This window comes from Corapipo altera, unplaced genomic scaffold (genome assembly GCF_003945725.1).
Source record: "Corapipo altera isolate COAL_440 unplaced genomic scaffold, ASM394572v1 301, whole genome shotgun sequence".
NCBI classification, from domain to species: Eukaryota; Metazoa; Chordata; class Aves; order Passeriformes; family Pipridae; genus Corapipo; species Corapipo altera.
In genome coordinates, this window is record NW_020884926.1 from 2,623,245 (window position 1) to 2,645,934 (window position 22,690).

Sequence of the window (22,690 nt, forward strand, 5' to 3'; positions counted from 1 at the left end):
AGCAGCAGAGATGGCAGAGAGGCCCTTCCCTCACACTCCACTCTCTGAACCTCCACAAGAACTTACTGCTGCTCTTCCAGTCTGTGCTGGAAACAACAAACACCTGCACACTTGGAATCTGCACAACCCTTTGGAGGACAGGCATTTAGCAAGCGCAAGCACCTCGACTCCCAGGCACACAGAAAGGCAGAGAAAGCAGAGATACACTGTTCTTAAAACTCTGAGGACATGACACTGTCACCAGTCAACCCAGATGAGAAGGAAGAACAGTGTGAGAGGCTGCAGATGGGTAAAATCCCAAACCAGCAAGATGGATTTCTCCACCTAGTTAAGAATCCCGAGTTACAAACAGGGCAGCTCTTCCCAGAAACCAGGATCCCCTGGGAGCTGAAGAAACCCAAGTGCCTCAGTGGCAATTGTAATAATTAATCTGTGGTGCTGCAGAGCAGGCCCAGCACACACAGGTTTGCTCCAAGGTTAAGAGATCCCTGTAACACCTGAGGGTCCCCAGTGGCCCTGGAACAGCGAGATAGAACCAACACACATCACCCACACACAAATATCTCAATCACTCCCCACTGATAGTGGCTCCAAAGCCAATCAATAGGGCAATTAGATTTTATCAGCACACACACCTCTGGCCACCAACTTCTGCTCTCCTTGCAAAAGGCTCAGCCAGCCCAGGGCTCCAGGTTCTCACTGAGAACAACCACCTGGAGCAGGTTTTTGCCTTTTTTGGTAGAATTTTGCACTGGTATTCCTGATTTCCTTTAAAGGTGCAGCAGCATCAGGGGACTTCAAACATGAGTTAGGCTGTCAGCTGTTCTCAGCTAGACATCTTGCTTCAGTGCAGAGAGCAGCAGCAGGGGAACACCACCCTCAGATCAGCTCTGTGCTGACTCCCTAAAATCCACATCTATTCCATACTGTCACCGTGGAACAGCAACATGGAAGTTTAGCAGAGATGTCAGAGAGGATAAAGCAGGGAATTGAGCTCTGTTGTTCATCTGCTTCACGATCTTGAGGAATTTGCCCTTCTTTGTCTTGCTTGACTCACCTCCTACAAAGTACTCGAAAACTGGTACGAGGAATTATGCATCTTGTCCAACATTTCTGATAAAATTTTACCTGCTGGCAACATAACTACCTCCCTTTCCCCTTTATCACTGTAGAACAGTAGTAACAGTCCTTCCATTTTTTTCCACGATAAATTTATTTTCAAAGCTCTGTAGCTGTCAGATTTCTGTAGATGCCACACTCACCAACGTGTCACAATCACCACACTGGCCTTAATCACACCCTCAGCGATGCAAGAAACAGCAGAGCCACTCGGTGTTGATAATTCCAGACCCTTTACAGCTCTTTGAGAATCACCAGATCCAAAATACAGTGATGTTTTTGGTCCCAGCTGTCCCAAACCCCAAGGCTGCACCTCCTCCAGCAGGTTTATTGTTCCAAACCCACCTCTGTGTGTTATTGCACAACCCAAGTGGGTTATTAAATCCTGCTCTAGGCAGGGCCAAACTCTATCTGAGTCTTTCAGGACACAGTTATTTATTTTCCAAGTCTTTCAGCTTCTGCTGTCCCAAATTAATCTCTTCATCTCTCTGTTCCCAAATATAACCATCACCATTGACATAAAGTGACCTGTTTTCACTTAAAAGTTATCCATAAGGCTTCCAAGGATATTAATCAGTGCTGCTCTTCCAATCAAAGGTCTTATATGTCCCAGTCAAGTCTTTTCAGCCCCCTGTGACCTGAACATCAGCCCAGTTCTAACCTTGAACCCCGGCTCTAGCCCCTCCTATCTCCCAGAAGTCATAAAAGCCCCAGAACTAACTATATACAATTATTTTCCATTAATTCAGCCCCTTTCTGCATTTCAAAGACCGTTAAAGATCCAGTAATACTTCTCATTTTCCAGTCCATGCTGTTCAAAACCATTGCACTGCCCCTAATCCCAGTTCTAACTATAAATCAGGGAATTCCCTCACAGAATTAATCACACACCAGCCAAATCCTGCCAGCTTCAACCCTCCTGCTACCCTCATGGGCCCTGCAAAAAGCAAATATCTTCCATTTGGGCTATCCTTGTTCTCGATCCTCTACTTAACCTTGGCCACAGCCAGGAAGGAGCAGAGGCTGGTGAGTCCTGTTCCAGCAGCACACACTCACCTCTCACACGGGGGATGTGCAGCTGGAGCAGCAGAGCAGCCTCTGGAATCTCCACCTCTCCTGACTGGCATCATGTGCCCAACTCCAAACCCATAAACCAGCAACAGAAACCATTTTAGCAGCAGATCCCAAGTGCCTCTGAGAGCACTGCAGCTCACGAGTGAGGCAGGAATATGAAGATGTGAAAGCAAAGACTGGGAGCTGCCCATGGCTGCTCTACAGACATATCACAAATCCCCCAGCTCAGCACAACACATCCATGGCACTGAACACTTCACTGAAGTAGTCACACCAGTACAAATTCCACTGCAGGCAGAAGAAACCTGTCAGGAAAGGGTTAAACCTGAGGCAAAAAGCCAACCAGGTACCTGTCATGTTCCTGAGCACCCTCCAAAGACATTCCCAAAGGGTGTTAAGATGTGGTGTTTCCTTCATATTTGGGTGTTAATTTACACAGTCAACAGAATGGCTAAGAAAAAAAAAATGTGAACAAATCCCCAAACAGACAGGTTTTCAGGAAAGGCCTGTATTAACACATATAGAGATCCGGCCCCGATTTGGAAGGGCAGGGATCAGTCAACATAAAAACTAACATAAATCACGGGTTTTCCTCAACATTTATTTATAATCAACGGCAAATCACAGATCCTGCAATCAACAGAGCTCCAGTTTATTACAGAGCCTCACTTGGTGACTGATGAACAACTGTCACCAGAGCATCTGTGCCCACACTCCCTCACTGACATCCAGACAGGCACAGGGCAGGATCCAAGAGGAGCATTTCTGGTGCCACCACGTTAACCCGAAACCAGGTGAACTATCCAAAAAAGAAACCAGGCAGCTCTACAAAACCAAACAACCACACTCCCAAAGGAGTTGGCAGGCACAGCAGCAGCACGGGGAACCTCTGATTAATGAAATTACAAATCAAATCATGCTCTCTGCAAGGCCTTTCTGCTTCACTTGGCACCAACCCTGGGGACATTTCACTCCTCTGCTGGCGCAGGCTCCTTTGCCAGTACTCTAACACAGACCACTAGATCCGGGAATAACACACGGGGCTGGGATCTCAGAAGGACTTCACCATCACCATGAAATCCTTTCCACGTTAATCTTTAGCCAGAATACTCAAAAACCCCTTCCTACAGCTCAGAGAGTTGTAACACAAAGAAACCAGCTGCCGAAAAACGAACGGACGAGGCAGCCAAAGGGAGAGGAGGGGAGTCAACAAACCCAGAGCAGCAGGACCTGCTCCAGCTCCTTACCTGCTGCTCCCAGGCCAACCTCGATGCTGTTTCTCTTGAATTCACAGCGGCTCTGGGTCTCTGGCATAACGAGCTGGCGGCTCTGGTGCAGGTTGGAGATGATAGTGGAAAGGTCGTTATCGCGGCTGCAACAGAGCAGAAAAGCACCAAGTTAAGGAAATCCTATTTGCCACCACATAATTGATTTCTGTGTGTGTGAGCATCTGTGTGTGTGTGTGTGTGTGTGCACATGCAGGAGCCTTTTGTCTGCCCCTGACACCGCTGTATTCCAAGGAAGGTTGTTCCCCCCCTCCCAGCCACCCTTGGTAACCTCCTCTAGTTTTGGGGAGAGAAGTGCAAAAAGTCCTTCCCAGCCAGCGCTCTCATTTCCCATAAAGGACTCTGCAGCTGCCAGAGCTCCTGATTTCTGTTTTGCCAGATATAACTTGCGTGGGCCAGGACTTACATCTAGGATGGAAAAACTGAAAGTGCAGGAATTGGCAGGTCTGTTCCAGAATTAATAGGAAACTTGAACTGAAATAACTGATAGTTTTCTATCAGTTGCCACCCTTCTGTTCTCAAAAAATCCAAGTTTTTCCATTCCATCACTCTTGGAACAAAAGACTGCTTGATTTGATTGAATAATAGTTTTTCTCTTTAGAGAGAAACCCACCACGAGCCCGGACATCAGCATTACTCAGAGCTGAGGGCACAGATTTATTTACTAAACTAATTTTCAACTCTTCCCTCTAACAGATCCTGAAACAATGCTCTTCCTTCTGGGAAAAGAGAATGTTTTAGAGCAATTCAGCATTATTTTGCCTGTTATCCTCGCATCAGATTGCTGCTAAGTAGGCTAGTTTAGTCTTTTTTTTTTTTTCTATTTCTTTTCCTTCTATGGAGAGGGAGAACACAAAAAGCATTCACTGTGGCAGATAGTGCATTTCAGTGGCAAATGCTTCTGCTTGCCAACCACTATCCACTTGCAAAATATTTCTGAATAAATGATATACAAACAGTGAGGAGGAAGAACAAGGTAAAACACAGCACTAACTGGCAATGCTGGAATGTCTCCCTTTTGTTTGTTTGCAGAGTATGTCAAACCTCCCCATCCTTCCAGCACAAGGTGCTTGCCCCGAGCTAAACGTGGCTATTTTTCTTCCTCCCCTCCCTTTAAATGGAAGATGACAGCCAGAAGAACCGGAGACACAAAAACCCCCATACATATTAGCAATATTGCCCCCCCCTCCCACAGCCACAGCTCTACTCACATGCCAAGTGCACCCACTCTGTGCTGCTGTGACACACAGCACATGACACCAACGCACTGGCGGCAGAGAGTGTCCTCACCTGGGACCAGCAGGGCAGCACGGAGGGTGCATTATCTGCAGAATTACCTAGCAATGATCTTCCTTTAAATATCCCCCTCTTATCCCCCCCCCCCACCTCCACCTCCTCCCCACCTGCTGCGCCCCCACCTCCAGGCTGCTCCCAGCGCCAGGAGCGGATGCGCTCCCGGGAGAGCCCATCCCTGCTGCTGGAGAGCAGGGGCTAATCTGTCGTCTAGCTCCCCTGCTAATCAGATAAGTTTATGACAGAAAGTCTTTAGACAGAGGTACTTTCAGCGGGCGTCTGGCTCCAGATTTTCACAGGATGCTGCAGACAAAAACAGCCCCGCCGCGCTCGCTCCTCCGGCAGCCGCTGCCACATTCCCGCTGCTCCCCCCGCCCGCCCCCGGGCTCAGCTGGGAGAAGGGATGCTCAGATCCCAAAGCCTTTGAGCACCCATTGCATCTTCCTCCGCTAAACCAGTTCAGATTCCTCCTTATGCAAGCAGAAGGCTAATTACTTAAGCAAGCCCACAGGTGAGTGGGAAGCCCATTTCTCCTGTGCCAAGCAGTTTTGGGTCTTATCCTCTTTTAGCTGCCACCTTTTAAGATGCATTATGCAAATATTTTGGTGTCTTAAGTCATTTATGGGATTAATGTGAGGTGATTATCAGTTCTTTTTAATCATGCCAATCAATAACTGGATGTCAGGGACAGAGGACAAATGCAGATAAACGCTGCCATCAGCACAACGCCGGGGAAAGGGCGGAGGAGAGGAGCCCTGAGTGCAGGGGGAGAGAGGCAGGGAGTAGGAAGAGAAAAATGGGATAATTACATCTTCGCATTTGCAGAGTGTCTTGCATCCCAATCGAGCCCACGGCACTGTAAACACGTTTAGCTACGAGGAGGAATTGTTTTACCCACCACTAAAACTCAACTTCCCGGAGAAGAGCACAGCACAGCTCCTTAACTGGGTTCTCCAAAACTCAAAGAGTGCAGAAAGCTGTGATATATCCAACAAAAACACACGGAAGGAAACATTACCACACCAGAGGTGGTATTTTTTTCTTCCCCAAAATTCTTGTGGTTTTTTTAGGAGATCTTCCATGCTCTTAAAACGAAAATCATCACGGGGTGCAAAGGTGCATTAGCAAGTCATCACTCCACACAGGAGCAGGTACCACAGGGCTCACAGGCAGTCACAGGCTTTGAACTCCACTCAGTCTACCCACACAATTAGGCAGAATCCCAGGAAAACAGGATTTCGCTGGAATACCTCTGCAGAAGGCAAACTGAACACCAAGGTGACATTGAGAGGAAAGGGAAGAAAGTCTCAAGATAAAGCAAACAGGCCGAGACAGCTTTTAACACATCAAACTGTCCCCAGGAGTTGTTCCTTTTGCCCTGGTGCACGGGAGGTTTGGAGCAGAGGCTGCCTTTGTGTTCTGGGCTCATCCTACACCTGGCTCAGGTGGAAGCACAGAGCTGGGGCTCAAGTCTTCGCAGGAGAAAAGAGAATGAATGGTAACCAGAGACTTTTATGAAAAACTGAGATCTTTCTGCACAGGTGAAGGATTTCAGCATTATTTAAAACGCTGGTGGCCAAACTGCCCCAGCAAAGGCAGCCCCACACAGCTGAAATCAGACTGCAGGGACTGTGTGGGCTCTAACAAGGGACACACTTGCTCTGCTAAACCCACAGGGCTTTCTACCACCATAATGGAGTAACAGAACAAAACACCAGCTTTGGGTCTGCAGCTGACAGCTCTGCCACCCTCTCCTCACTCAGGACTGCACAAGACAGTAAACTTACATAATTTTAACAAGAGACCTCCCCGAACCTCCCACAAAGTCCAACTAACTGCTTTCATGCCCATGCTATTTAATAAAGGGAGTGAAAGTTTAACTTTTAATTGACTCTCAGTTCTTCCAGTACTCCACCAGCTCTCAGTGATGTAGCTGGGAAGGAGAGCTCTGCCCAGATAACAGTGATTTTCAGAAATCACCTCTTTTTGCACATTCACTGCAGCTGCATTCCCAGCCCTAAAATTTTTTCCAGTGCCTAAAGGGGCTCCAAGAGAGCTGGAGAGGGACTTTGGACAAGAGCCTGGAGTGACAGGAGAAGGGAACACGGCTTCCCACTGCCACAGGGCAGGGTTAGATGGGATATTGGGAAGAAATTCTGCCCTGTGAGGGTGGGGAGGCCCTGGCACAGGCTACCCAGAGAAGCTGTGGCTGCCCCATCCCTGGAAGTGTCCAAGACCAGGTTGGATGGAACTTGGAGCAACCTGGGCCAGTGGAAGATGTCCCTGCCCATGGCAGGGAGTTGGAACGAGATGGTCTTTAAGGTCCCTTCCAACCCGAACCACTCCATTAATTCTATTATTCTTCACTCTTAACTGCTGGCTGCAGACTTTTGTTCCCACATCCCATAAAAGAGGCCCTGTCCAGCACCTATCACAGCCCAGTTCACAGACATGGAGGGAACACAACAGGTAGAAGAACATCCAGCTTGCAAGACCTCAGGTCAGGATCCAGAACATGCACTTTGGGGATACCAGCAGAGTACAGCAAAAGCCCAACTGCTGCATGACCTGTGTGGAAGGAGCCCACACCAAGGGGAATGAATGGAGAGGGAGAGGATTCCTCCACCTGTGTGCCAAAGGCAAGAATTTCCCCCTGGGAGCTCACCTGCAGCCCCAGCAGGGCAGTCACACTGTGCTGTGCCCTGTCTGGCCCTGAACCCTGCAGGGTGCCCCAAAGCAGCACCCCCAGCCATGCACTGACACATGCACACACAAGCAGATTAAAGGTCTGATCCCTTCCAGCAGCATAATATTATATTTTAAAAACCGGATTATGGAAGGGGGCTTGAGGAAGATACGGATCTCCTGAAAGGTCAAGGAGGAGACAAATAGCCTTCTCTAGGGCTGCAGGTCGCCATGGCAACGCTCAGTTTGCATGGGGTTCAGTAATTAAATGGTTTGGGGACCTGCAGGAATACAGGTGTGGCTCCAAGCTGCAGGGGAACATGTTCTGAGGGTGGATGGATGGGGCACTTCCATCCCACAGCAGCAGCAGGGTTTGCTCTTCCAGAAAATGAAGGGCAGAAAATGAGAACTTCCTGTCAGGATTCCAGAGGGCACACGGAGGGTTGGCCACATCCAGATTTCCTTTCAGTCTGGAAAGTCACTCCATGTTGTTGACTTTTTTTTCCGGTATCTGCCTCTGGATGATCAAAGTTCTGATCACAAGACTCTTTTTAGGCAATTCTGCTATTTTGGTGGGCAAAGTTTTAAGAAAGATCTTGCAGCACTGCAACAAGATTTTCAGAGCCTGAACTTCCAATCCATCCAACACACATTTAACCTCATTCCAGAGCACCAGCATTTGTAAGGATGGCACTTCAAAAGGGAGTAAAGCTGGCAGTGGTGATGTCTATTATTGTGCTGCACGTAGCACTGGAGAAGCAACTAGCCCACCAAACATGCCATATATATCCCTGCCTTTTCCCTGCCCATTTATCCACTGAGAAGAATGTCCTAAGCTTTTGCAAGCTGCTTCCATCCAACAGGATTCCCATTCCACCACTAGGCTCTGTCCTGCTGCCAAAAGCAACAGCCAGAGAAGTGGCTGGATATTATTATGGCTTGGGCAATTTTCAAATCCTTAATGAAGAGAGGGCAAAGGAGCAAGAGATCCATTTACCAGGAATGCAGGAAAGCTGTGATAAGGGTTTTGCCCAAGCCACAGGCAACTGAGCAGCTCACTGAGCACCACAACTCAGACCACGGATGTTGCAAGCAGCAACCACAAAGCTGTAAAGGCCAAGTCCAAAAGGCTCCTTTAACTGGATATAACATGAAATAAGAGCTGTTCTCCCACAAAACAGCCACCTGACCTTTGGAGGAGATCCCTGAAAACACTGTGCACTTGACCTGCTCCACTGGCAACAAAAGAAAACTGCAGGGGAGCTCAGCGTAGGAGGCAGGATCCACGGTAGGTCTGGGGAACAACAAAAAAAAAGTCTTTCTCATCCAAAAATCTCACGCCAAAACCCAACAAACACCGGTGCGGGACTCTGGGAGTACAGGCAGGACAACATGGATAACTGCAGCTCAGAGCTGAGAGTCTAAAATCCCCTGTCACATCCCAAGGCTCTGATATAGGGAGCTGGCTCTGCAGAGCAGTGATGAGACGGACTCATAACTAATGGCTGCAAAAATTGCTGCTGGAAGGATAAAAAACCACCCTGCTAATGTTCTCTATGAGTGCCCTGATTGCTGCCCTGTCTGTGTTTAATGGGATAACTGGTCCTGTGTCTCCCCAAAGCTGGTTGCTCTGTAATGGCAGGGTAATGCTCCACCCGTGGCCACTCCACGAGCTGCTGTCAGCAACAGGCACCCAAGGGACAGAGCCACACCAGAAGGTGCCTGTCTGGGACATGATGGCCCAGCAATCCACTGACTCATCCGAGGAGCTGCAGAGAAGCACCTGCAGAGCAGAGCCATCCCTGCTGGCATGGGCTGTGCCAGCCCCCTCATCCAGCCCCGCTAATGAGCCCCAACCTGTGCCAGAGGAAGGAGAAGTCCATCACAGGCACTGCCACTGAACTGTCACATTTGCTAATTGGGGCCCTCCCTCGGGAGGTATAAATGAATTAGGAGCCAGCCCTTCCAGGGACGCTGTGGTAACCAGACATGCAGCAATCCTTTCTGACTGACTTCTGGGAACAATAATCTTTTTTTTTTTGAGCAACATCTGCACCGTGAGCCTCCGACTGGCAGTGTTTGAAGGCAGCAGCTGTTGCTCCAAGACTCCGTCTGGTCCTGTCTTGTCCCCTGGTCCTCACACTGGACCTTCACCCCGTTTCCCTCTTCTCAGTCTCAGCTGCTGAAAGCCCAGTTCTGGAGCCAGAACACTGGGATGCAGTGACTTTTGGAGGGGATGAGACAGATGGGGCAGACACCTCAAGCTCTTGGCCCCTTTGACTCCTGGCCTTTGAGTGGGGGTGAGACACGTGCCCAGGCCCCTCTGTCCCTGCGGGCCACAAACCACCCTGAGACCCTCGGGAGGTGGCAGCTCCCAGTGACTGTTGCGCCAGATCCAGGCTGGGAGCAATGCCTTTTAAACGTGTTTCATTTACAGACATTAGCAGTAACTGCATCTTTAACAAGGAGAAGGACGAGGAGACTAATGGATGGAGACAATTAACCAAAATATAAATCAGTGTCACAGTCTCTGCATCTCGCAGAGGCAGCCAGGCGCCCGCAGGGTCTGCTGGTTCTTGCAAGGCGCTGCTCAAAGTGACTGCAAAGAGGGGGAGGAGAGGGCAAGGAGACAATTTGGTCAAAATTTAAATAATTCTCAACAGTGGCTGCCTTTCAGTTTGCTGCAGCTCCCCCTCTCCAAAATAAGGAGGCAGCAGAACAGCAACCCCCCTCCAGATGCCGTGCCCCATCCTCCTCGCAGGGAGCCCTGGGTGCCTCTCAGAGATTTTCCATCCTGCTGGTACACAGGGTTTGCTCTGCCCATGCTCTGAGCTGCAGGATCCCACACAGTAACATTCCTGTGCTGGGGGTGAGGCATAAAAAAAGTGCAGGTTGCCCTGCAGAGGAGGTGTTTCACCTGTGGTGCAGCCCCACTCAGCAGCACCCAAAAAAGGCTGCTCCAGTGTCAGGATATTTAGCATAAGTTTGGAGCTCAAGCTGTCATTTTTCTGCTCCAGTTTCCTGCCCAGACTTCACTGGAGTGTCAGTCAAACAGCTCCGTGCTGCTGCTCTCCACACACATGGGGATGCACCAGGCAGGGGGGGAGTGGGAGGCATCAGACACCCAGAGGCCACCTGGTCCTTCAGCAACAGGAGCTCCAGATATAGCTGAGATAAAAACAGAGGGAGTGATATTCCCAGCAGACACAAAATTTGCACAGATCCAGGGACTGCAAGACAGCCGAGGAAATGACGAAGGAATCCAGCCCTGGACCAGACTAAGTCTTTTCCTAATAATTAATCAAACCAAAGGCAATCTGAGCAAACCCAGTCAAAAATCTTTGAAGGGATGCAAAGCAGGAGATTGATACCAGGTTTGGAAGGGAAGAGAGACTCAGGAATTAACATGGGAGGAAATAAAACTGGAAAATATTTCTTTTTAAATATGTTTCAGCAGCTCTCCATCCCCTTAACGATCACACAGTAAGTGCAAGGATTATATTAAATTTTACTGATCAATACAGTTGCTATAAAACTGTCCCGACCCTCTGCCCCTCCCTACAATAAAGAAAAAAAAATCCAATATGTAAAAGGAGGGATGTCAGGGCTTGCAGGAGAAAAGACATAGGGGCATTGATCAGGCCAGAGCAGGTGGAAATCAGGGCAGGTCTGTGCCTGTGCATCCTCCACACCAACCATGTCACTCTGAGGAACACACGTGGGCTTCCTTTTCCTTCCTCATTCTCAGCCTGACCAGACACAATTCCGGTTCAAAGCTGAATTTCAGTGCTACCCCTGGCTCAGGTAACAGGTTCACAGACTGTTTCCTCTCCAGTCATTCCTTCCATGTACCACATGCACACCCATCCTTGCCTGGCCAGGCTGATACACCAGGACTGACAATCAGCTCCAAGGAGATGATAAAATCACCACAACCTGCAGAAACACGAGTGATTTTTTTTTTTTCTTCTCTGTTGACCTCCTCTCTCCTCCCCACCACAAAAAGGCAAGTTCCTGGTGTAAGGATCAGACCAATCATCACAGCCAGGCTCTTCCCAGAGTCACTGGTGCTGGAGGAAACAGCCTCAAGTTGCACCAGGGGACGTTTAGCTTGGATATGAGCAAACATTTCTTCACTAAATAGGTCATAAAGCACCAGAACAGGCTGCCCAGGGCAGTGGTGGAGTCACCATCCCTGAGGGCATTCAGGAGACGTGGAGATGTGGCCCTTGGGGATGTGGTTTATAGTGCTGGCCTCGGCAGTGCTGGGTTAAGGGTCGGATTTGATGCTCTTGGAGGGCTTTCCCAACCTAAAGGAGTCCATGATTTAGCAACAAGAGCCAGAGGGAGTGTGTTGCTCAGGGCTGCCCAATCTGGAGCACACGCCCAGGGACAGGACAGGCATGTAAATCAGGGACTGTGCAAAGGGAATAATGAGCTTTTTATGGAAGCCATTAAAGGGAAAACCCAGATTGGTCTATAAATACCACTGCATCATTATAGCTCTGAGAAACAACCTTATGTAACAGCACGACCATGGGATGGCAGGACTGGTGCAAAATAAGCGCTCAAAAGCTCCCGTATTTTTTTTTGGTCACCATTTTTTAAAACCTAATAACCGATTTCCAAGGAAACAGATGCACTCCAGTCCAGCTCCTGGGGAAAAAAAAAAATCCACCTGCTGTTCCCCTGCTATTTGCAGGTAAATCTGGGGAGTTGTTACAAGGTCCTGGAAGGTTGCTGCAAGAGCAACACCTGATGCAGCTCCCACATAAAATGCCACCAGCATCACTCCTTTTCCCTTAACCTGCAATGTCCAGCCTCCCTGGGCCATTTAATCACAGATTCATTGATTTTTAAGCCCCAGAAGGGACCTTTATATCTCCCTGGTCTGACCTGCTGCACAGAACCTGTCAGGAAATCACCCCATCATGCTCCCAGTTAATAGTGGCAGCTCGGAGTGGATAAAAAAACGCGTGACCCATGTCCCTGCCCACCAGGGAGCAAACACAGACCCTCCATCCCCAAACCCTGACCACACTGAAGTGTGTGCTCTGGGAATAAAATCATGTTTATTCTCAGGAGCTGGTGAATCCTCTCAGCTTCTTCCTTACTAGGATGTAAAACCTTCCTAACCAGGTGAGAAAAAGCACATTTCATAAACTCTGCCTCCCTGCCTCACACACAGCACCCGAATCAGTGCAGGATTAACCCTCCTCCAGCCCAGCAGAGCCATCTTGGGATAAGAAATTCTGCAGAATAACTTTCTCCTCAGCACGTCTTGCTCTGCCCTGGCATGGCCTTTGAGTGCCAGAGGTCCTTGAGCAGACAGGCAAGGTCACTGTCTGACACTCCCAGCAGTAAAACCAGGGTCACTGAGTCAGCAGAAACAGAGATGGGATGTGGATCAGGGAAAGCTGGCAGCTCAGACCGATCAAGGGCTCGTCCCCTCCTCCCTTCACTCCTGCTTATCACCTTGCACACAGCTCAAAACATCCCCAGCATCCCCCTAATCACAGCACACAGCCAACACCTTCCCTCGCAGGTCGCCGGTGGACAAACAGCCAGCGCAGGATAAGACCTAAAGCTGGGCACAGGAGGATTTGGGTCAAGGATTTGAAGGCTCTGATCAGGTGACTAATGAAGAAGGGGCTGGGGGGTGTGAGGGGGAGCAGCATTTTGCTTCCCTGTTGCACAACAGGCAGTGTGACCCGCTGACAGCCCGGGTCGCTTTTCCACCAGAGACGGGCAGATGAGCCCGGGGCAAAGAGCTGGATGCAGGCCAGCACGTGGGTGTGCAGCTCTGGGGAGCAGAGGGGCTGCCTCCTTCCTCCAGACCTCTCCATGCCTTGCTGCCTCTCCCCCATCCCGCTTCCCACACTCCAGGATCTCTCTGGCACAAGCTGGGCAACCCCTGACTTGCCGCTGCATGAACTGCTGGGAGGAAAAACCACCTCCTGCTGCACCTGCTGGCTCCCTCTCCTTCCTTCCCTAATTCACCCCTAACTTCTCTACTTGCTGCAAAAACCCAGAGGACACACACCTGGTTTGTACCCAGCAATGTGTCCAACAGCACTTTCACATCCTGGCACTCAGGAATCCAGCCTGGGACCTGCTGGAGTTAATGGAAACTCCCACCCACCTCTGCTGACACAGGAGTAAGCTCTGTTCCCCATGGGAATTTTGTGCTCCAGACAGAAGACAGAAGTGTGATTTCCAGCAGGCAAAGCTCAGGAAAAAAGCTGCCTCTCACTTCTTGGCCACCTTTGGTTATGATTTTTAAAACTGTGTAACTTTTGGATAACTTTCAAAACTTCACCCCTGATAAAAAAAACCTCTTGGTCACTCTCTGTCCTTCTTAAGACATCAATCTAAGACAGACCTTGACAGACAACAATTTGCCAGCCTCCCACCTCTGCCTCTCAGGTATCTACACCTTTTGATGAGATGTCACCCACCAGATACAGGCAAAAAAAAGGAAAGAAAGGGGAAAAACAAAGGATTGGGAAAAGAGGAAGGAGGGTTAAATAAGTTTTTCCAACTGGAAGGAACTGAGAGGCCTGAAAACCCCAACCCCAACCATGGGCAAAACAGCCCTAAATTTTCCTGCAGACTGATCTTGAAAAAACAAATTAATCATCCTGCAGTGTCCCAAGCAAAACGCCCATAACATTTCATTAATGCTCATGACAGTTCATAAAAATGATCAGTAGCACTGGCAACTCCAAAATAAGGTGGAAATAAGCATAAAGACGTTTTTTACTGTAATCCTGCTTTGTCATTCAGCTCTCTGCAAGCCCATAAATAAAAATAAGATGGAATTACACCCCAGCGATGCTGCACTGGAGATGGGGAGGAGAGACATCCCTGAAAGTTTTGGAACTTGCCTGGATGCTGCGTTCCAGGGTTCCTCAGAAACACACAAACAGAAGTGTTTTTGCTCAGCCAACAAAAAGAATGTGTGGCTGACACGCAGCTGCTGTGCCTGATGGAGACAGGGGCTCTTTAAATATCCCGAATTCCCCTCATTTTCTCAATTCATTAAGCTGCCTGCTTTGAACTGATGAAATATTAAAATACTCGGATGAGCAGCTCTAATTGGGTGACAGGGCACGAGTTTAGACACTGAACAGTGGGGAGTGATGATGTACAGGAATCACTCACACAGCCAAAGCATTAAGGACAGGCACGTTCAAATCGTTTCAGTCTCACAGAAGGGTGCGAGGGGGGAGGTCAGAAAATCTCCCATTCCACAAATGTGCCCTTGAAGTTTTGGTCTACAAGCAGATGGATGTGAGTCTTTCTTTGATCCCTGGATGGGCTAAAATGTATCAAGAATTCTTCCCAAAGCTGCATCCAAGACTACATGTGTCTCAAAGGCCTTAAGATGCCTTCAGTTTATCCTGAATCCTTTAGGTTGTCCTACAAAAAGTCCATTATACTCCCCCTACTATGGCAGATACAACACACTGGGGATAAACACGAACAGAATTACTCTTGATTAAACTTTCCCTCTTCTTTGTAGCTGTCTAACAGCTTTTCTCACCTTTATTTGAAACATAATTGTATCCTTTTAGCTTTAAAATGAAAGCTAAAACTGGTTTATCAGCTACCTATTTCCCTTCTTTCAATCTCTGCTAGTCCATAAAGGGTCTCCTTTCCCTAACCCACCCCTATAGCCAAATAAATCTTCCTGGGAATGAATGTAAGAGCAAAAAGTACTGCTAATGAAATAATGATGAAATAATTATTCAGATTAAATAATATTCTTCAGCACTCCGACAGGTACTAATTTTCTCCTTCTTTGGCCTTATTCCTACAGGAAAGGGAGAAGAAAAAGCCTCTCAGGTATCTCTGCTCTGGATGATTCCTTAAAAATCCCAAGGCCCAACTCACCCTCTCCCATGGACCTTGGGGAATGTCCTGCCAGCAGCCTGTGTGGAGCACAGGAATACATGGAGGCTTCACTCCTTGGCTGAACCTTCCCAGGCTGCTCTTCACTGACACAGAACATTCCTGTGAACGTCTCTTCACTGGGTGGATTTGGTGTGGATTTACTTTACCCTCTCCTTTCCCAGTTAAACAAAAAAGAGTACATCCATTTACCTGCTGGGAGTCCATTGTCTAAAATCAAACAGGTATGGCACTGTTTGATGAACAAACCCAGTTCACCCACCTGGAAAGACTTTTCCTTCCAACATATTGTGTCCACACAGCCATGCCCTGACTGCCAACAACAATGGCATCAGCCAAGAGCTTCCTTGTATTTATTGGCTTTGCCTGCAGGAAGCACGTCCTGGTTCACAGCTCCAGCAGTTCCAAAGGTGAGAGTCCTCTGGATATTCCACCAAGATGAGGATTAAAACATTTCCTTAAGCGGCCTCTGCCCCAAAACCACAGCAGAAATAACCTGGGAGGGCTGAATTCAGCCTCATGTTGAACAAATGTCCTCCCCACACCAGTGCAAGTCACGGTTAATACATTCTGTGGTATCTCACTGGGATCCCTCTGAGTTTTCAACAGCACAGAGTCAAGAACAGGCTTCAAAGTTGTCCTCCAAAGTCACCATGAGTTGTGGAAACAGCTCTGCAGGTCTACACATAGTTGGTATCTCCCCGGTCTCCCCTGCCCTGACTTAAATCCGATGGGCAAAACCTGACTGGTTCAGCTCCCCAGCAGCTTTTCCAGCTGGGGCTACGAGGCAGGAACAGTGAGTGGACACAGAAAGGCAAAGGTAGGTCCCTATTTGAAGAAATAGGGACTCTCATTCTTCTGCCACTCTCTGGTTATTCTGCTGTGACTCCAAGGCTCTTATCTGACGAGCAGCAGCTCTGGCAGCAGCAGATGCTGAAGGCTGCAGGGTGTTTACGGGGTCACATCCAGCTTCCAGCTGCTAAAAAAACTTCTTGTGACCTCTTAGTACCTATTTCAGGTCTCTGAGATTAAAAGGCAAGAGCTTGCTAGGAAAAAAAAAAATGAATAAACAGCCCAGCCCAGAAGCCACCCTATATCAATCCTTAAAGGGCAGAGCAGCAGGATGCTCTGGCACTTGATAACGTTACCTGTGTCACACAGCAACGCTTTCTGCTGACTCAGGATCAGCCTTGACATGCTCAGAAACATCTACTTTGCAATTCTCCTCTTCTGCTTTCCTTTTCTCTCCCTGTGTATCTTTCCAAAGCCCATTTCCAGGTATTTCTCACCTGCTTTTTCCACTTGGTCTGATTTGTTTCATGGGTTTTTTTCGTTCTTGCCTAACCTATCTCCTTCCTCCTTAAATACAGTTATTTGAGAGGTATGCACTCCACCACACCAGCCCAACCTACACATCCAACACTCCAGTTTAAGCAGTTCAGCACTGCTGTTTAAACCCAGTTCTGCCTGAGCAAGTGTTTATGCCCAGATTAAATCAACATGGAAAGGCCCAAAAAGAATGTTCTAGTCAGATCTAAACATGCATGCACACATGGATCCCCAGATTCCTGACCAAATGTCTGCCTGTCTAAAATACATCCTAATACATTTATGTCCCTCCAGGAAGGCTGGGTACACACCACTGTAATCTCTTGTTTAAATTCTAGTTGTTAAATGCATTTTATTTGCTCAGGGCAAATGATGCCTTTGTTTCCCTTCCAGCTCCTTGTGCAGCCTTCACGTGGCAGATACCTGGATAAAATTATCCCCTGGAGGGCCCAGGAAGCTTGAAATGTACCCTCGAGGAGCTTTTTGGTCATATGGCAGTGCAGAGACTCCCTTGTAAAACAGAGACACTGTTTTACACCTGCACCAAGTGCAGGACTTTGAAGGCAGAAAGGTTCCCTTGGATGTTTTGTCAGAGCTTCCTCACTGTGCAGCCAAAAAAGCCAAAGCATGTGCTTGATGCCTCTTCAGCTCTCTGCTCTGCTCCTTGCCTTTGCAATGCAGCTCTAAACAAATTACACACCACCTCCTTTCCTACATGGGCAGCACAAACATCCCTTGACTTCCTTGGAAATGGGGATGGCTTTAATTGCACCGGCAGTGCCTTGAAATTCTCAGGTGGGCAAAGCATTTATTCCACCCTGAGCTGCACCAGGACGTGGGATTAACACACATGGCCTTTTTATCTGCTCCTCACTCACCTCCCTGCAGCTCCCTCAAGACATCAAGTAGCAACAAATAGCAAGAAAATCCTTTTCCTCCCCAGAACTCCTTTTTATTCCACGGTTTATTTCCATGAGGTGCCTCCCCCTCAGCCAGGTAATCCCTCTGCTGTGGCAGAGACCAGGTTTTAACCTCGTGTTTACTGCTTTAAAATTGGACAGGCTTGTCTTGAAATAAAAGAAGGGCATCATTCACTGACCAACTTCACCATATTTCAGCAAATTATTCCAGGAACAGTATGTCCACACAAGGGAATTCTACCTTGGACAGGAAATGTTGAGGGAAAATGAGCTGTAAACATCAACTCAAACCTGTATTAACTTCAAAGCTTAAAAGGGAAGGGAGCAAAGCACCTGGCAAGACACAGAGAGATCCCAATCTCCCCTTTCAGGACAATTCCCCTATCCTGAGCCTTTGCCTCTTTGTGTATAGAATGATTTGTCCCCAGTTAAATGTCCTTTTATCCAGGGGCAATGCATACAGCAGCTCTAAGGTGGCTAAATCCAGTGAATCCAGGTATCCTCTGACAACTTGAAAGGAAGATCAAAGACAAACTCAGGACAAAGAGGCAGGTGAATTAAGGTGGCAGCTCTCAGCCCTGTTGGATTTAAGGCACCGTGGTGGCTGCTGTGCACTCCTGCAGGGGTGGTGCATTGGAACGATTCCCTGGCAGGGGTTTGGGATGACCCGTGTGCTGAGCCACGCAGGTCACTGAGAACAAAGGTCAGCTAAACCTTTTTGCCCTCCCATGATGGATTTTAGATGGATTTGAGATGTTTTGCAGGGCTGTGTGGCAATTTAGGTCACTTAAATACATAAAACCTCTCTCCGTGCTGACACACAAACACAAATTACTTCTTTTGCCACGCAGCATAACATGGGTTGTTTTTCTCCTGAACTAGTTTTTGATAGATAGACTAACCATTTAATCTGCAAACCCACAAAACTTCTCTTCCCAAGAGGAATTACTGATGTTTCTTGCAGGAGAGAGCTGAACTGCAAGGGAACCAACAGTTCAGTTGAGGAAGCCCAAGAAGTGTACTTGACATAAAAATCAGACCATTATTTTATTCTGTGCTCTGCAAATTCAATTTTTTTTTTTATTTATTTTTTTTAAGATAGAGATTCTAATTTCCAAAGGTGTTGGCACCCTCAGTTGCCATTGTGCAGAATCATTGCTCACATGGCCATTAATTAAGGCTGTTGTCAGCACTTCCATTCCAAACCTGCCTTTTAGGAGTTTATAACTCAGCCATAAAACCCTGCTCCTCTGGGCTGAAATGCATCATGAAAGGGTCTGCCTGGAAGGAGTCCATCCTTTTGTATTTGAGAGTCCCAAAAGCTCACAGCAGCAAACCAAGGATTTTATTCCAAAGGCTGCCACTCCCAAACCTGGGCTGCTTTTATGAGTGCTGGGTGAGCTGGGCCTGCTGGACTGGCTCTGGGAGCTCCCTGGCAGGGTGGGCTTTGCACTCTTAACGTTGTAAATTTGAGGAATTATGAGGGTTTATGCTTCAGGGCCAAAGCCTGTGTTTAGTTTAATACCAGTGAGCACCTCTGCCCTCACTGTTCCCTGATGGAGTATGATCCATATGGATTTCCCACCCTTCTCCCCCCACAACCTTCACTGGGCCTAATTCATACTCCAGTGCTCAGCTAAAGAGATGGAACTTGTCTCTCCAGGAGCACAGCTTAGGCTGTAAATGGTCCTCTAGTCCACTAGTAGTTGTAATAGTAGTATTTTCCTATATTTTTTTCAGTCTCTTACTGAACAGGAAGTTTGCACAAAAGCATCCAAAACTACTTTTAGCAGAAAAAAGAAGTTATTAGTGGATTGCTCTTTGCAGTCCAGTGGAGCAGCTCCTGATTTCTACAGTACCCACATGTGTCTGAAGCACACCCAGAACCAGACCCTGGACTGTCCTGCACCCTCCACCCTCCTTCAGTTCCCTACTCCCCAACAAGTTTCACGGCCCCACAGGTTAATGTTCCTTGTTCTACAAAACAGACAGTGCCTGCCGGGCTCAGCTGCTGCACCCTGATCTGGCAATCCAGTGTAAAAGAGACATTTCAAAATTCCAGCTTGCTTTTTTTTCCCAGTGCAAAATTTCTGCAGCTGTATTTTTAAAGGATTAGAAAAGTTTAGGACTGTGGGCAACACGTAAAGATAATGCACCGTGCTCAGGACATCAACTGACCCAGAGGTCACAAAGGAATATTCATGTTTGCAATTGGTTACCTTCCATTTATGAATTTCCACGTTCTCAGGACCAGAGTAAACATATCAAAACTAATAAAGGGTTTTCTTTACAAGTCCAATCAATCCTCTCTTCCAACACAAAAGAGACTGTTTCCCCCCACAACTTTCCCCAAAATAAAAACAAAAGAGAGGGGTCGTGGTAAGGGAAGAATGGGGAACAAAGGGAGGAAGAAAAAAAACCCACAGTACCAACAGAAATGTTCATTTATATCTCCCAGCATCCATATGCCAGTAACCATATCATAAACTCTTAGCCTACCATACAAAGAGGGTGCCCCAAAATGGTACCTGCAAGAGGTCTCTCGGAAGGAGATGTTTAAATCCCAGTGGGTGTGTATCCTGTCAACAAACAAACAAACAGAGAGGTCAGTGGCACGGGCTGAATGCTGCATCTCTTGCTACTTAAAAAGATCTGCTCCACCACGACAACCCACTTATGACCCCCCAAACCCATGAGGAGCCCACAGCTGGCAGGACCCCCAGGTGAGCTGTACAGCACCCACAGACCTTCCCCTTGCTGCATGCAAGAGGTGCAGGGACTGCAGGACGTCATCTCAACTCCCAGGCCACATTCAGAGGAAGCAGAATGAGCTCAGTGTTGACATTTTATGAAGAAAACCCAAATCTGTCTGTGCTGTGTCCCCTCCTCCGCACCCGCCCCGGCTGTAAATAAATTATTAGCAATTTCCCACCTCGGAAATTAATTCCACATACTCTGTCACTCTGCCTGCTGACAAGCAGCAATAGCAGATTCTAGATGAACAGAGCAGCCAAGGGGGTTGGTTTTTTGATGGATTTTTTTTTTTTTTCCCTTTGCTACTAAGACAGCATCCACCCCAACCCAGAGGGAAAAGGCCGACGCTTGACCTTCTGTGGTCTGGTGTCTCCTCTCAAAAGCAGGGAGCACTGATCTCCCCTGGCTCAGGGGATGGTCTGTGACCACCACTGTGTCTCCACGTCACGGTGATTGATGACAACCCCAGCCATCTGAGACCAGCCTGGCAAGCTGGAGTCCATATCCTCGCCCAAACCCGCTCCCACGGCTCCCAGAGCCTGCCAGGGAACGTGCTGGGTCCTGGCTGGGCAGATAAATCACCTCCTGCAGATGCAGGTTCCCAAAGGGCCGCAGATATTCACGAGCAGCAGAAACCAAAGGCACTTTCTGCACATTTTGTGCAGCCCTGCAGCAACTCCTGCCTCTGCCCCCAGCAGAAAAAGCAGCGCTGCTTGGCTGTGGAGCATCTGGCTGCAGCAGGAGCCTCACCTAAAACCTGCTGGAGTCAGAGAGAGCCCTTCCCCCGGTCTGAATGGGCTGTGAATTGGGCCAGAAAACACTTCACCATGACCAGAGAAGTCGATGGGACTTCACTCAGGTTTGAGTGTCTGTTTAAGTGCTTTCCTGCTCCAGCCTAGTCCTGAAATTACCTGAGAACAACTCTTAGCACGGAAATAATTTCACATCCAAGACATGCTGGCTGCTGCCAGTTTTACTAATGTGATGGCAGAGCTTTTGTGCTCTTCCTGCAGGTCTGACTCAGAAAGGAGTCTGGTTATTCTTTTAGGGGTGAATAGTTCTTTTTCTAGATATTAACATCCACCAATAAAGCCATTCTCAGAACTCCACTTAGCAGTGCCACGTGAGCCTAGTTTTTCCTATTCTTCTTCCTCATATCTACCAGTCTAGGAAATCTATCCCAGATTTCCACCTTCCCAGTATTTCATTTGCAAACAGAAATGGAGCAGGCTCTTCCCAGCTCCTGAGCTTAAAGCAGGAACAGTTGCTCTTCCAAGTTAAAATTCAGAAAATGTTTGAAAACTTTCTGGAAAGGACAGGCCAAAGTGGGGCACTGAGTAAAACTTCCATGAACTGAAGTCTGGTCAGACTCTGGGATGTATTTGGACTCTCCAGATAAGCTGACCTGAATCCCAGGAATAAAGCAAATTCAAACCAGGCAAGAAAGGCTCAGAAGGGTCTGTCCTGCTCACAGGAGAGTGGAGCTGGTGATAAGCCTGATTTTGCACCGCCCTCTGGAATAGAAGATCTCCCACACACACAAAACCTTCCTAAACCCCTCCTTTAATTCCAGCTCAGCACCTTGCACTGAGCAAATCAGACCCTGGCAGCTGCTCCCTGGAAGTTGGGAGAGCCTCGAACCCAGTGGGACCAGCTGGAAATCACACTGCAAGGCTGAAAGAGAACCTTGTGCTCCTCCTGCTTCTCTGTCCATAAAACATCCTTCAGCACCCTCAAAAAAAAAACCAACAAAACAACCCCAAAAGGGTTTGGCTCTGAGATATAGGTTGATTAAATACCATGTTTGTCTGATTAAAACACCATGATCCCTTTCTTGATGAAAACAGTTTGATTCAGAAAACCTGTGTTTAAGGTAAGTTGCCTCTGAAGGCAACATGAATATCCCCTAAAAGAGCCTAAAAATGGGCCATAAAACACTTTGGGACAGAGGTTTGTCTCATCACACCCCTTTGTGTGCCCCATGGGGCCCTCACAGCACCTGTGGAACTCAGAAGGATGCAGAGCAGCAGAGCATCTTTTTCTTCCAACCAACCATTCTGCCTCACCCTAAAACTCGGGTAACTCCCTGTCTCTCCTCTCCACAGATGCTCAGCTCTGGAGCTCCCAATATCACCACACATCCATCTGCCACAGCAGGGCAAAAGTGGTTTTCACCCTGGAAGGATCCTCAAGCAAGAAGGATCCTCAAAGCAGGGCTGCAACATTTCTTTGACTAATATAATAAGGTATTATACTATAATATAGTATATTGTATTATATATATCTAATGTAGCTATATGTATCTTTTAGATTTTT

The 22,690-nt window shown here is 48.0% G+C and overlaps 1 protein-coding gene across 12 annotated transcripts in view; it reads right to left on the reverse strand.

Annotated features, from left to right (window-relative positions):
* SAMD11 (sterile alpha motif domain containing 11) overlaps positions 1-22,690 on the reverse strand; it is a 114,309-nt gene that overhangs the window by 49,388 nt on the left and 42,231 nt on the right. For all 12 annotated transcript variants that reach the window (XM_027658102.1, XM_027658103.1, XM_027658110.1 and 9 more), the window contains 2 exons: positions 20,149-20,199; positions 3,441-3,565 (listed from right to left, as the gene is read on the reverse strand). In XM_027658102.1, coding sequence (XP_027513903.1) covers positions 3,441-3,565; positions 20,149-20,199 — 176 coding nt within the window. The remainder of the gene's footprint in view (positions 1-3,440; positions 3,566-20,148; positions 20,200-22,690) is intronic.